Source organism: Salmo salar, chromosome ssa03, assembly GCF_905237065.1.
Source record: "Salmo salar chromosome ssa03, Ssal_v3.1, whole genome shotgun sequence".
NCBI lineage: Eukaryota > Metazoa > Chordata > Actinopteri > Salmoniformes > Salmonidae > Salmo > Salmo salar.
In genome coordinates this window covers 77,568,947-77,583,848 of record NC_059444.1, presented here as the reverse complement: position 1 = coordinate 77,583,848, position 14,902 = coordinate 77,568,947, and the positions used below count along the sequence as shown (strand labels likewise).

The following is a 14,902-nucleotide window of genomic DNA, read 5'->3' as shown; positions in this document are numbered from 1 at the left end:
TTTGGTCTTGGCCATGATGGAGAGTTTGGAATCTGATTGATTGATTGCTTCTGTGGACAGGTGTCTTTTATACAGGTAACAAGCTGCGGTTAGGAGCACTCCCTTTAAGAGTGTGCTCCTAATCTCAGCTCGTTACCTGTATAAAAGACACCTGGGAGCAAGAAATCTTTCTGAGAGGAAGTCAAATACTTATTTCCCTCATTAAAATGCAAATCAATTTATAACATTTCTGACATGCGTTTTTCCGGATATTTTTGTTGTTATTCTGTCTCTCACTGTTCAAATAAACCTACCATTAAAATTATAGACTGATCCTTTCTTTGTCAGTGGGCAAACGTACAAAATCAGCAGGGGATCAAATACTTTTTCCCCCCACTGTATCAACCCCTACACAAAATGTCAGTTAATTATAATCTACATAATAATTCACATTTCCTATTGCTTCAGGATTATTTTCCTGCTGTAGCAAACTGGCTCAAATAAAGCAGTTTCAAAGGTCCACCAATCTCTCTGTCCCTCTTTCTCTCTCGCTCTCTCTGTCTCTCTCTGTCTGTCTCTCTGTCTCTCAATTCAATTCAAAGGGTTTTATTGGCATGGGAAACATATGTTAACATTGCCAAAGCAAGTGAGGTAGATAATATACAAAAGTCAAATAAACAATAAAAATGAACAGTAAACATTACACTCGCAGAAGTTCCAAAAGAATAAAGACATTACAAAAGTCATGTTATGTGTATATATACAGTGTTGTAACGATATACAAATGGTTAAAGTACAAAAGGGAAAATAAATAAGCATAGATATGGGTTGTATTTACAATGGTGTTTGTTCTTCACTGGTTGACCTTTTTTTGTGGCCACAGGTCACAACTATTGCTGCTGTCATGGCAGACTGTGGTATTTCACCCAGTAGATATGGGAGTTTATCAAAATCTGGTTTGTTTTAAAATTCTTTGTGGATCTGTGTAATCTGAGGGAAATATGTGTCTCTAATATGGTCATACATTGGGCAGGAGGTTCTCTCTCTCTGTCTCTCTCTGTGTCTCTGTTTCTGTAGGCTGGTGATTGTGGTAGACATGTCTATGATGATCCCTGGCTTCTCTCTCCACATCCAGCATTCCCTCAGGGTGCTACTGGAGGAGCAGCTGGCCAACAAACACAGTTTCAACATCATCGCGTAGGTCACACACACACACACGCCACAGGAGGTTGGTGGCATCTTAATTGGGTAGGACAGGCTTGTAGTAATGGCTGGAGTGGAATTATTGGAATGGTATGAAATACATCTAACACATGGTTTCCGTGTGTTTATGCCATTCCATTTGCTCCGTTCCAGACATTATTATGAGCTGTCCTCCTCTCAGCAGCCTCCACTGACACACACACACACACAGAGGCATGCAGAAACACACACACATGTACAATCACCATTTGATAGCACATTGAGCTCACATGAATCCAATCACAACGCTGCATGTTCTAATCGTTGATAAGACAACTCTTTGACATGACAAGCCTGTACACTCCAACACTCTCTCACCTCCACTCCCCCAATCTCCAGTTTATTCATGTGTGAATTGCTTACGTTCTGCATGAGAATAGATGTAATTGATTTGGTTGTCAAAGCCTCTACCTGTCTCGCAGACCGTGACCTCACCTCACCACATACGTTTTCAACAGACATTTGCATGATGGGATGTTTAATAGAGTTAATAGAGTGGAATGACTCACTCTAATAAGAATCCAAATTATATCCCTGCTCATTCTCATTGAGATAGAGAAAGCCTGGGGTCATAGGTAATTGTCAGAGTTCAATCTATTTCTAATGCAGATTGGATGCGGTATTGAAATATAGAGTTGTTACTGGAATTGAAGTGCATATACTGTATGTGGATGGTGTTTCTGTAGTATATGCAGTACATTGCAGAGTACATTGTTGCATGTTGTGATCCCTAATCTACTCTCTCGTTGTTGTCCCTTCACTGTCAGTTGACAAGGTTACAATGGAGTTGTATGGTTGGTTGTTTGTGGCATCACCAGCACTCAAGTTTCCCTTTTTATAGTCACGTGTACAAGTACAGTGAAACACCTTTCTTGCAAGCGCTTTTCCAACAACGCAGTAATCATTATCAGTAGTACTATAAAATAAAGTAGAACAAAAACACACACGAAAATAGAAATAAGAAGAACATGAACAAGTAAGTAAGCTACTGTATATACAGGGTCAGTTTAGGGTCAGTTCCAATACCATATTTACAATGTGCAGGGATACTGGAGTGGTACAGGTAGATATGTATAGGGGTAAGGTGACTAGACCAATGTACCACTAATACCATATTTACAATGTGCAGGGATACTGTAGTGGTACAGGTAGATATGTAGGTAGATATGTATAGGGGTAAGGTGACTAGGCATCAGGACACATGATAAACAGAGTAGCAGCATTGTATATGAGGATTGTATGTTAGTGTGTGTGTGTGTGGAGTCAGTATGAATGTGTGTGTGTGTTTGTGTGTGTGTAGAGTCAGTATGAATGTGTGTGTGTGTGTGTGTGTGTGTGTGTGTGTGTGTGTGTGTAGAGTCAGTATGAATGTGTGTGTGTGTGTGTGTGGAGTCAGTATGAATGTGTGTGTGTGTGTGTGTGGAGTCAGTATGAATGTGTGTGTGTGTGTGTGTGTGTGTGGAGTCAGTATGAATGTGTGTGTGTGTGTGTGTGTGGAGTCAGTATGAATGTGTGTGTGTGTGTGTGTGTGGAGTCAGTATGAATGTGTGTGTGTGTGTGTGTGGAGTCAGTATGAATGTGTGTGTGTGTGTGTGTGAGTCAGTATGAATGTGTGTGTGTGTGTGTGTGGAGTCAGTATGAATGTGTGTGTGTGTGTGTGTGGAGTCAGTATGAATGTGTGTGTGTGGAGTCAGTATGAATGTGTGTGTGTGTGTGTGTGGAGTCAGTATGAATGTGTGTGTGTGTGTGTGTGTGGAGTCAGTATGAATGTGTGTGTGTGTGTGTGTGTGTGTGTGTGTGGAGTCAGTATGAATGTGTGTGTGTGTGTGTGTAGAGTCAGTATGAATGTGTGTGTGTGTGTGTGTGTGTGTAGAGTCAGTATGAATGTGTGTGTAGAGTCAGTATGAATGTGTGTGTGTGTAGAGTCAGTATGAATGTGTGTGTGTGTGTGTGTGTGTGTGTGTGTGTGTGTGTGTGTGTGTAGAGTCAGTATGAATGTGTGTGTGTGTGTGTGTGTGTGTGTGTAGAGTCAGTATGAATGTGTGTGTGTGTGTAGAGTCAGTATGAATGTGTGTGTGTGTAGAGTCAGTATGAATGTGTGTGTGTGTGTAGAGTCAGTATGAATGTGTGTGTGTGTGTGTGTGTGTAGAGTCAGTATGAATGTGTGTGTGTGTGTGTAGAGTCAGTATGAATGTGTGTGTGTGTGTGTGTGTGTAGAGTCAGTATGAATGTGTGTGTGTGTGTAGAGTCAGTATGAATGTGTGTGTGTGTGTGTGGAGTCAGTATGAATGTGTGTGTGTGGATGCACAAATACATGCACGCACTTTGAAATACTTTTGAAAGACGTCACTTTGTGTGTGTGTGTGTGTGTGGAGTCAGTATGAATGTGTGTGTGTAGAGTCAGTATGATTGTGTGTGTGTGTGTGTGTATAGAGTCAGTATGAATGTGTGTGTGTGTGTGTGTGTGTGTGTGTAGAGTCAGTATGAGTGTGTGTGTAGTGTCAGTATGAGTGTGTGTGTGTGTATGTGTGTGTGTGTGTGGATGCACAAATACATGCACGCGCACACACACGCACTTTGTGTGTGTAGAGTCAGTATGTGTGTGTGTAGAGTCAGTAGGAACGTGTGTGTGTGTAGAGTCAGTAGGAATGGGTTTGTGTGTGTGTGTAGAGTCAGTATGAGTGTGTGTGTAGAGTCAGTATGAATGTGTGTGTGTGTGTGTGTGTGTGTGTGTGTGTGTGGAGTCAGTATGAATGTGTGTGTGTGGATGCACAAATACATGCACGCACACGCTCACACACACGCACTTTGAAATACTTTTGAAAGACGTCACTGTGTGTGTGTGGAGTCAGTATGAATGTGTGTGTGTGTGTGTGTAGAGTTTTTTTGTATGACATTGTCCTGGCAACAGTTATATCAATTGGTGATGATGACTCATGATGGTGAACATTAGAACTGCTATAGGAAGAGCTGATCTGAAATCAGTTCTTTAGCCGCAGAGAGTAACCATACTGTTACACTGGTCGAACTTCATCCCAACAGGGCACTATAATAGAGACATGCTTCCCTCTGGTGCCCTCTGATGCTGGAAACTAGTTAATGCACTAGCTAGGTGTCACTGATATACTGTACCTACATATTCATATGCCCATGCTTGTTGTCTGGCAGCTGTACGTTTCTATGAACATGTGAATCCATTTTTTATAAGAAACCCTCTTCTCTCGAAAAGTCAAATGAATGACAATCAATCCAGAAAAAGTCTCTTGCTGCTCTGTTCCCAGGCAACGGTGTCTTCATATGTGTCAGAGTGCTGCAGTGGCCGGCCTCTACGTCTCCACATCTGTCTGTTGACTGGAGAGGAGACAGAGGGACAGACAGAGGCACAGACTCACCATGCCACCAGGGAGGAGACTGCGGGGGCACTGAGGGAACTGGCACAAGCTGGCAACGGACGCTTCCACTGGATCAGTGAGACAGGTACGCGAGAATTCACACACACACAATCTGTGCTATGGAAAAATAGATTACTCCACTATCAAGTGGCACCTTGAAGAAATGAGCGCCAGTGATGACAGTAGAAGTAGAAACACTTACCCACCACAGAGGTGATTACTTCCTGGAGGGGCTACCAGCCAGCTGTGTGAACCCACTTATCCCCCAGCTAATGGCCTATTCAACAGTTACTCCTTCTATTGTGTGTGTGTGTGTGTGTGTGTGTGTGTGTGTGTGTGTGTGTGTGTGTGTGTGTGTGTGTGTGTGTGTGTGTGTGTGTGTGTGTGTGTGTGTGTGTGTGTGTGTGGTTGCGTGTGTTGCGTGCGCATGTTGCCTGTCTGTCTGTGTATGTATGCATGTTGCCTGTCTGTCTGTGTGTATGTATGCATGTTGCCTGTCTGTCTGTGTGTATGTATGCATGTTGCCTGTCTGTCTGTGTGTATGTATGCATGTTGCCTGTCTGTCTGTGTGTGTGTATGTATGCATGTTGTGTGTGTGTATGTATGCATGTTGCCTGTCTGTCTGTGTGTATGTATGCATGTTGCCTGTCTGTCTGTCTGTCTGTCTGTGTGTATGTATGCATGTTGTGTGTGTGTGTGTATGTATGCATGTTGCGTGTGTGTATGTATGCATGTTGCGTGTGTGTGATGCTGGGTGGAAACCCTGAGCCCTGGTCTGTCCTGTCCTCTCCCTGCAGGCATCCTGGAGAGCGATGACATCACTGCTCTGATTGGAGAGATGGAGAGGGTTGCTAATTATTGGCAGAAGGTGAGATTGGAACAGCATGGGGAAGGGAGAGTGCTAAACAGCAGCAACAACAACGGCTTACACACATCTGTCCTAAACTACTCAAAACATTTAGATTCAGATACTAGTCATATGTATTGACAACATACTGTAAGGTATTCTGTTTACATTATTTTAATGGGAAAAAAATTCTTCAACCACTTCAACATTGTAAGACTGGCATTGCACATCTATCCATTGCTAGTTAAAGGATGACCTCTATCTCTTTGTAATTCTGTGTGTGGCTCCAGAGCGCCATGATGGTGAACTCCCTGACCCAGAAGTCTGACTATAGGTGCCCAGGGGAGGATCTCTCTCCTGGGCACAAAGCTCCGGCCAAGTCCCCCCTGGCCTGGAGATGCAGAGACAGACCACAGCCCCCACCGCGACCCACTGCACTCACCCTCGCCAGGCTGGTTAGAGCACACACATACGCACGGATGTACGAACACACACACAATCGCACACAATAATATTTTCTCCTCTTTGTCCTCTCTCATTTCAACATCAAACAACACTTTCAACATTTCTTTCTCAACTAAGAAACAGAATATCAGATGAAAGATTATTTTAGAAATGCCTCATCTTGGGCCGAGACAAAGTAGGATGCTAATAAATATGGAGTGGATGTTATAATGTTTTGTGTCGATGCTACATAAAACCGCTTGAAAGCATTTATGAAGATTGTATAAACATATGTAGGGCATTATGATGATTTATGTCATGCAAATAAAGGTTTTATGAGTGCTTTATACTGCATATCACCACTCCAAGTAAAGGTTTACATACATTTTTATTTTCTGCTGACAGCAAATGAAGGAAGGCCGAACAAACGAGCATTCCTCCTCTCAGAAGGCTCACGCATGGCGTCCCAGCAGTGCCACATCTGCTATCCCACCGGGTGAGTCAGCATTCTAGCCTGGTTAAACCAGACTGAATCAGTTTTAATGCCAGGCTGGAAGTTTACCAGCGGTATCTAGGTAAACTTCCCCCGTGGGTGACAGTTCAGTCGAGTGAAGGTTGTATCTCAGGTGAGTGTCAGGCAGGGGCTAGAGCAGGGCCCAGTTCATTAGGCACCAAACAGAAACAAAGTCTAAAACATGGAATGCCAGACAGAGCAACTGTCACCTTTCTGTACCACAGCGAGTGCAGTAAGTACCAGTTCACTGCTGCTCCTGTCCCAACCCCAGTCAAAGTGAGTGCCAGACTAAAATGTAATAAACTATTAATCAAATGGAGGATGGCTCCAGTTCATCAAAGTCCTTAACATGAGGAATTAAATCCATGTTGGGTCGGTAAGGAGTTACCCATATTTCCAACGGGTATATTGACCTTCCCTTTATCTTTCACTCTACAGATGCTTTGTGTCTTCAAGATGCTTTTAAAGATGTGAAGAGTAGACTAGTGCTTTGTCCCAAATGGCACCCTTTTCCCTACAGTACCAGTCAAAAGTTTGGACACACCTACTCATTCAAGGGGTTTTCTTTATTTTTACTATTTTCTACATTGTAGAATAATAGTGAAGACATCAAAACTATGAAATAACACACATGGAATCATGTAGTAACCAAAAAAGTGTTAAACAAATCAAAATATATTTTATATTTGAGATTCTTCAAAGTAGCCACCCTTTGCCTTGATGCCAGCTTTGCACACTCTTGGCATTCTCTTAACCAGCTTCATGAGGTAGTCACCTGGAATGCATTTCAATTAACAGGTGTGCCTTGTTAAAAGTTAATTTGTGGAATTTCTTTCCTTAATGTGTTTGAGCCAATCAGTTGTGTTGTAACAAGGTAGGGGTGGTATACAGAAGATAGCCCTATTTGGTAAAAGACCAAGTGTATATTATGGTAAGAACAGCTCAAATAAGCAAAGAGAAACAACAGTCCATCATTACTTTAAGACATGAAGGTCATTCAATCAGTCAAAAATTTTAAGAACTTTGAAAGTTTTTTCAAGTGCTGTCACAAAAACCATCAAGCACTATGATGAAACTGGCTCTCATGAGGACCGCCACGGGAAAGGAAGACCCAGAGTTACCTCTGCTGCAGTAAGTCCATTAGAGTTAACTGCACCTCAGATTGCAGCCCGAATAAATGCTTCACAGAGTTCAAGTAACAGACACATCTCAAAATCAACTGTTCAGAGAAGACTGCATGAATCAGGCCTTCATGGTTGAATTGCTGCAAAGAAACCACTACTAAAGGACACCAATAATAATAACAAACTTGCTTGGGCCAAGAAACACGAGCAATGGACGTTAGACCAGTGGAAATCTGTCATTTGGTCTGATGAGTCCAAATTTGTGATTTTTGGTTCCAACCGCCGTGTCTTTGTGAGACACAGAGTAGGTAAACAGATGTTCTCCGCATGTGTGGTTCCCACCGTAAAGCATGGAGGAGGAGGTGTTATGGTGTGGGGGTGCTTTGCTGGTGACACTGTCAGGGATTTATTTAGAATTCAAGGCACACTTAACCAGCATGGCTACCACAGCATTCTGCAGCGATACGCCATCCCATCTGGTTTAGTGGGACTATCATTTGTTTTTCAACAGGACAATGACCCAAAACACACCTCCAGTCTGTGTAAGGGCTGCTTTACCAAGAAGGGGAGTGGTGGAGTGCTGCATCAGATGACCTGGCCTCCACAATCACCCGACCTCAACCCAATTGAGATGGTTTGGGATGAGTTGGACCGCAGAGTGAAGGAAAAGCAGCCAACAAGTGCTCAACATATGTGGGAACTTCTTCAAGACTGTTTGAAAAGCATTCCTCATGAAGCTGGTTGAGAGAATGCCTAGAGTGTGCAAAGCTGTCATCAAGGCAAAGGGTGGCTACTTTGAAGAATCTAAAAGATATATATAAAACACTTTTTTGGTTACTAAATGATTCCATATGTGTTATTTCAAGGCATTGATGTCTTCACTACTTTTCTACAATGTAGAAAATGGTAAATATAAAGAAAATGAATAGGGGTCCAAACATTTGACTGGTACTGTATACAGTGGTGTAAAGTACTTCAGTAAAAATACTTTAAAGTACTACTTAAGTAGTTTTTTGGGTATCTGTACTTTACTATTTATATTTTTGACATCCTTTACATTTATTTCACTACATTCCTAAATAAAATAATGTACTTTTTATTCCATACATTTTCCCTGACACCCAAAAGTACTCGTTACATTTTGAGTGCTTAGCAGGACAGGTAAGTGGTCAAATTCACACACTTATCAAGAGAACATCCCTGGTCATCTCTACTGCCTCTGATCTGGCGGACTTACTAAACACAAATGCTTTGTTTGTAAATGATGTCTGACTGTTGGAGTGTGTCCCTGACTTTCCTTAAATAAAAAATAAAAAGGAAATGGTGCTGTCCAGTTTGCTTAATATAAGGAATTTGAAATAATTGATACTTGTACTTTTACTTTTGATACTTAAGTATATTTGAGCAATTACATTTACTTTTGATACTTAAGTGTATTTAAAACCAAATACTTTTAGACTTTTACTCAAGTAGTATTTTACTGGGTGACTTTCACTTTTACTCAAGTATGACAATTGTGTACTTTTTCCACCACTGACTGTATATTGTGCATTACTTTTGACCAGAGCCCTATGGGCTATATAGGAAATAGGGTGGCATTTGAGACACAGCCTAGCAGTCACTTAGGTCTTGTTTTTCTCAGTAATGAGGTTTCTCCCCTGGTACATCACCACCCTGTCAGCCAGGGTTAGGGATTCTCCCCTGGTACATCACCACCTCGTCAGCCAGGGTTAGGGATTCTCCCCTGGTACATCACCACCCCGTCAGCCAGGGTTAGGGATTCTCCCCTGGTACATCATCACCCCGTCAGCCAGGGTTAGGGATTCTCCCCTGGTACATCACCACCCCGTCAGCCAGGGTTAGGGATTCTCCCCTGGTACATCACCACCCCGTCAGCCAGGGTTAAGGATTCTCCCCTGGTACATCACCACCCCGTCAGCCAGGGTTAAGGATTCTCCCCTTGTACATCACCACCTCGTCAGCCAGGGTTAGGGATTCTCCCCTGGTACATCACCACCCTGTCAGCCAGGGTTAGGGATTCTCCCCTGGTACATCACTACCTCGTCAGCCAGGGTTAGGGATTCTCCCCTGGTACATCACCACCCCGTCAGCCAGGGTTAGGGATTCTCCCCTGGTACATCATCACCCCGTCAGCCAGGGTTAGGGATTCTCCCCTGGTACATCACCACCCCGTCAGCCAGGGTTAGGGATTCTCCCCTGGTACATCACCACCCCGTCAGCCAGGGTTAAGGATTCTCCCCTGGTACATCACCACCCCGTCAGCCAGGGTTAAGGATTCTCCCCTGGTACATCACCACCTCGTCAGCCAGGGTTAGGGATTCTCCCCTGGTACATCACCACCCCGTCAGCCAGGGTTAGGGATTCTCCCCTGGTACATCACCACCCCGTCAGCCAGGGTTAGGGATTCTCCCCTGGTACATCACCACCTCGTCAGCCAGGGTTAGGGATTCTCCCCTGGTACATCACCACCTCGTCAGCCAGGGTTAGGGATTCTCCCCTGGTACATCACCACCTCGTCAGCCAGGGTTAGGGATTCTCCCCTGGTACATCACCACCTCGTCAGCCAGGGTTAGGGATTCTCCCCTGGTACATCACCACCTCGTCAGCCAGGGTTAGGGATTCTCCCCTGGTACATCACCACCCCGTCAGCCAGGGTTAGGGATTCTCCCCTGGTACATCACCACCTCGTCAGCCAGGGTTAGGGATTCTCCCCTGGTACATCACCACCTCGTCAGCCAGGGTTAGGGATTCTCCCCTGGTACATCACCACCCCGTCAGCCAGGGTTAGGGATTCTCCCCTGGTACATCACCACCCCGTCAGCCAGGGTTAGGGATTCTCCCCTCAGTGTAATGAATGAAGGATGACTCAGCTCTATTTTTGTCCTCTACTAAAACATTACCCGTTTACCTCAGACTAGCTTTCTTGTTGTTATTTTTTTATTTTTGTTTTCCCAGGGATACACACATGAGACGAATCATTGTGCTTTGATAATACAAAACTGCAGATGTTTTTATAGTTTGTATACAAAGGATGAGTGTTTTATTCAAGTTTAAATGATTGTATGATTAATATAGCCTTTTATTAGTTAGCTTGTTTGTTTGTTGTGTCTCCTTCAGTACAGCCCATGACTGGTTGGGGTCCAGTAGAGACTAAAGCCAAACAGAGGAAGCCTTCTCAGGTCTCCCGGTCTGTGTTCTACCTGGAAGATGGTAACTTGTGTGTGTGTGTGTGTGTGTGTGTGTGTGTGTGTGTGTGTGTGTGTGTGTGTGTGTGTGTGTGTGTGTGTGTGTGTGTGTGTGTGTGTGTGAGTGAGCGCGCGTGTGTGTTGACTTTTTGGGTTGTGATTGTATTTTCACTCTTGCCCTAGGTGTGGTGTTCAAGTCTTACCCCAAACCTAAAAGTGTCCGAAAGTCCATCCCCTTAGTGACTCTGCCAAAGCAGGAAGAGATCTGCTCGACCAAACGGGTGCAGTATGAGATATGCATGCCAATCATCAAGTCAACCAATCAGATTGATCTATTCATCTAACATCAACCGCCTTATTTAAATGCTCTAATTATAAGTCGCTCTGATAAGGCAATGTGCTAAAAATGTGTGTGGGGGGGGCAGGGGCCAATAATTTTTTTTCTCATGTCTCTTGGCCCTGACCTGTAGTGGCTGAAGAGGTTCAGTATTAAGAGGCAGAAGCTTGACATCTATAAGCTGGTGTCTGGACCTGACTGTACTCATCATAAGAAGCTGGTCCCCTCGGTCCTCAAGAGAGAGTCTGCCAAATACTGCTCCATCTTCCCCAGTGTCCACATCAACGGGAGTCAGAGGAGAATGGCTTCAATAACATATTTTGGCATGAATACAAATTAAAATGCTAGCAACTAAGTTCAAGTACGAGTACAAATGTCCAAAGCGGCCAAATGGTGAAAAAAGAATTACATTTGATTCTAAATAATAAAAATATCAGGTTATCCAACCAGCATCCCCTCCCATGCTGGTCTGAGCCTCCTGTCTCTCTGTCTGTGGTTGTTGTATCAGGGGATGGTGAAGCACCTGCAGCTGACTCCAGGAGAGTTAAAACAGTACCTTTCTCAGACTGAGACACTCCTGCTGCGCTACATACAGAGGCTGCAATGGCTGCTCTCCGGTATGCCTCTCTCTCGCTCTATGTCACTGTAGCTTGTCTGTCTCTCTCTGTTCTGGTCATTCTAATTATATGGTACCAAAATACTGAAATATCTATGAATGCCTGATTGAAGGTTGAAGAAACCCCAGTGTCTGGCTCCTTCCGCTCACTTCCTCCCCAGGTAGCAGGCGTGTGTTTGGGGCGGTGCTGGAGAGGGAGGTGTGTGTGCTGCTGGATGTGTCCGGCTCCATGGCTCCCTGCCTGGGGGAGCTGAAGACCAAGCTGGCCTCTCTCATCTGGGAACAGCTGCATCACAACACAGTCAGGTAAACTTAACCTAAAAAGCTTTGCTTACCCCTGGACACTTCCACTGTTGACTATCCCAGAAAAAGAATGAAAAAGGAACTCTGTGTTGGCCTCGACAAACAGGCTCACGTTTCTCTTTCTATCCATCTGTCTGTTTCATAGAGGAAAATTACAGGCAATGGTGACAGTAGAAATATAAATAAAATCTTATTCTAGTTCTGTGGTTGTTACTACTGTAGCTTAGGTTCATTATGTTCATATAACCATCTCACCCCTGCTACACTCACACCCATTGGTTATTGTCATATCTAACCCCAGACCCCCTCTCTGACTGTCCCAGGTTCTCTCTCCTGGCGTTCTCCGCGGGGGTGAAGGTGTGGCGTCTGGCACGGCAGGAGCCTACAGAGGAGGCATGCCGCGACGCGGTGCAGTGGGCATATCAGCTCAACACCCATGGGGGAACCAACACTCTGGAGGCCCTGCAGGTGACGGGTTTAAGTAATAACTGGCTATGTCATGTTATAACCTCCGTATGTATGTTGCCCAGACTGGCTGAGGGTTTGGGGATAGTGTGGGCCTGTACCTGCTGTTCTTGGTATATGGCTATGTCATGTTAACCAATTATGTTTATATATGTCATGTTATAACCTCTGTTTGTATACTCCTTGTCATGTTATAACCTCTGTATGTATGCTCCTCAGACTGGCTGTGGGTTTGGGGACAGTGTGGGCCTGTACCTGCTGAGTGATGGGAAGCCATATTCCAGCTGCAGCCTGCTGCTGAAAGAGACAGAGAGACTGGCCACAGGGAACCACATTACTATCCACACTGTCTCATTCAACTGCACAGACAGGTCTGACTATATGATTGATTGATTTGTACATTTAATCTATTACACGATGACCCTCACTATGACCCTCTATTACACTTCTGACAGCACAGCCAATGACTTTCTGAAGAAACTGGCCCACCAAACTGGGGGTCGATACCACTGTTGTCATGACAATGTGGATGCACTCAGTGGGCTGTTGGAATCGGGCCATAGGGATGGAGACGTGAGTAGACACACACGCACGCACACACAAACACACGTATGCATGTATACACACCTGAGCGTCATAGCCTCTGTGCTATTAGTCAAACACTGAACCAGCTTTCCCTGTCTCATACCAGTCAGGGGTACGAAGGATGAGTACACAGTAGAGACAGATATTCAAGTTTGAGGGCCCTATTGTGGACTGATTCCAACAGGAACCTACCCTGCCGGCCCTCGAGGGAGATGACTTGAGGAGACTGGCTCAGGAAATTGACAAACTGAGACATTTCCGGAAGAAGGCACAGGTCTTCAGGTTTGTCTTACAGTGAGCAAATGGGTTCAAGTTTGCATAAAAACTGTTGTCCATGACTGACCTTGACCTGTTTTTGACAGGGAAATCATTTTGGAAAAGAAGAATCCAGAGGAAACAACAAGAATCAACCAAACAAACTAGATTACTGTAAACCCAAGAATTTGACTTCAATGATTTTATATACACATTTGTTATTCAGATTTTCAATGACTAAATATATGAAGAAAGTGGTTGTTAAGAGATTAAAACTGGTGTACATGAATTTTGTCAGATTAACCATATACTGTACACAGTTCTATTTGACCTAATTTGGGTGTGCAGTATGCTTTGTTCAGAGTGACAAACCTCTGCTTTTCTTAATTTAAAACTAGAATGCTTAGTTGCTACATCCATTTTTTACTAATAAATTATTTCTATATATACCCATTGATTCTTGAAGAATATTATATATAAATGCCTCGTGAGCTTACTTCAACTGTCATACCCATCAGAAAGCTTGTTTTACTCCAATGTTTGTAAAAAAAAGTAAATGTGAACAAACACTGTATAGCCTAAAGAGGCAGGGCTGACCGCTTTGGTATTGTTTCTCTAGTTTGAACTAAAAACAGCTAATAACCTTATTGTGTTATATTCTTTCTATGTACCAATGAACATATCGGCATGAATAAAACAAATGATTCCATGATGTCTGTTATAAATAATATGAGCATGCCTAATAAGAACATGCCTCATATGAACATGTCTAGCATGTCATACATCTTTATTAGGTGTAATGAAGGTAAGAAACACATAGAAGCACAAAAAAACTGCAATAATATCGGACACCATCAAACACCTACTTACAGCACTGAAAACCCAATCATCCCACATTTCATCAGGATCTTTGTCAAAAGGACATTTTTGACAAGTCAACACGGCTTCATACTGTTCACTTCCCAAGCACTGGGTCGACACACATGACACATTACAATGAAAGAATGAGGGTTGGGAAAGCTTTCCCAGTAAATATGACATTTGAAGGGGTAATGTGCAGTTGCTACATCCATTTTTGGACTTGTAAATTAATTATATGTACCCATTGATTCTTGAAGAATATAACTTAGAAATGTCCAATGAGCTTAGTTCAACTGTCATACCCCATCAGAACCCAAAATATAAGCTTATTTTACCCCAGTGTTTGTAAAGAAAGTAAATGTAAACAAACACTATACAGCCTCAAAACATAATCAAACTATAATGTTGATATCATGAATAGCCAGTCCTGAATTTGAGAGTGGTTACATTTCTCCAGTCCTGACCCTCAGCTTTTTACCAAAACATGAGAGGGGAAAGTATTTGGCATTGTTTCTACCGCTGATTGCCTGATTGCTGCTTGATGAAACGGTGTTACCGTTTCATCAAGAAGCAAGCAGCTGAGCCAGCACTTGCAGAAGGATGCTGGGGAGTTGGGTGGGCGCCAGAGAGGCTGAGGAGAAGGGTTGACGCTTGAGAAGTGCAGGGTTGAGACAGGACTAGGGGAGGGGCGAGGTTTGTGGAGGAGGAATGACAAATAGGTATTCTGTACAT

General features: G+C 43.6%; 2 protein-coding genes across 4 annotated transcripts; both read left to right on the top strand.

The window, feature by feature from the left end:
* Positions 1 to 289: 289 nt before the first annotated feature.
* On the top strand, positions 290 to 11,425 carry LOC123741727 (von Willebrand factor A domain-containing protein 3A-like). 2 transcript variants are annotated; one of them, XM_045715500.1, is made up of 8 exons: positions 290 to 1,176; positions 4,503 to 4,698; positions 5,411 to 5,481; positions 5,751 to 5,915; positions 6,310 to 6,400; positions 10,681 to 10,773; positions 10,932 to 11,029; positions 11,219 to 11,425. In XM_045715500.1, the coding sequence occupies exons 3-8, from the start codon at positions 5,452 to 5,454 to the stop codon at positions 11,423 to 11,425; spliced, it is 684 nt and encodes a 227-aa protein (XP_045571456.1). In that variant the 5' UTR covers positions 290 to 1,176; positions 4,503 to 4,698; positions 5,411 to 5,451. The 2 variants fall into 2 exon arrangements, with proteins under 2 accessions (XP_045571456.1, XP_045571455.1); XM_045715499.1 differs by having other exon boundaries at positions 10,681 to 10,782.
* Positions 11,426 to 11,447: 22 nt separating this feature from the next.
* Positions 11,448 to 14,014, top strand: LOC106601664 (von Willebrand factor A domain-containing protein 3A). Of its 2 annotated transcripts, none has more exons than XR_006769244.1 (7): positions 11,448 to 11,702; positions 11,863 to 12,007; positions 12,328 to 12,472; positions 12,689 to 12,840; positions 12,925 to 13,042; positions 13,161 to 13,336; positions 13,417 to 13,489. XR_006769244.1 is itself a non-coding variant. In XM_045715498.1 (7 exons), the coding sequence occupies exons 1-7, from the start codon at positions 11,597 to 11,599 to the stop codon at positions 13,475 to 13,477; spliced, it is 825 nt and encodes a 274-aa protein (XP_045571454.1). In that variant the 5' UTR covers positions 11,448 to 11,596; the 3' UTR covers positions 13,478 to 14,014. The 2 variants fall into 2 exon arrangements, 1 of the variants encoding a protein (XP_045571454.1); XM_045715498.1 differs by having other exon boundaries at positions 13,239 to 13,336; positions 13,417 to 14,014.
* The last annotated feature ends 888 nt before the right edge of the window (positions 14,015 to 14,902 follow it).

What these genes read in the sequence shown, in the direction of transcription:
- LOC123741727 (XM_045715499.1), top strand. Translation starts at nt 5,452, where the DNA reads ATGGAGAGGGTTGCTAATTATTGGCAGAAG. An exon ending in TTGCTAATTATTGGCAGAAG is followed by an intron (nt 5,482 to 5,750) that starts GTGAGATTGGAA and finishes GTGTGGCTCCAG; the next exon opens with AGCGCCATGATGGTGAACTC. An exon ending in CACATCTGCTATCCCACCGG is followed by an intron (nt 6,401 to 10,680) that starts GTGAGTCAGCAT and finishes TGTCTCCTTCAG; the next exon opens with TACAGCCCATGACTGGTTGG.
- LOC106601664 (XM_045715498.1), top strand. Translation starts at nt 11,597, where the DNA reads ATGGTGAAGCACCTGCAGCTGACTCCAGGAGAGTTAAAACAGTACCTT. An exon ending in GCTGCAATGGCTGCTCTCCG is followed by an intron (nt 11,703 to 11,862) that starts GTATGCCTCTCT and finishes CTTCCTCCCCAG; the next exon opens with GTAGCAGGCGTGTGTTTGGG. An exon ending in CGGGCCATAGGGATGGAGAC is followed by an intron (nt 13,043 to 13,238) that starts GTGAGTAGACAC and finishes TGATTCCAACAG; the next exon opens with GAACCTACCCTGCCGGCCCT.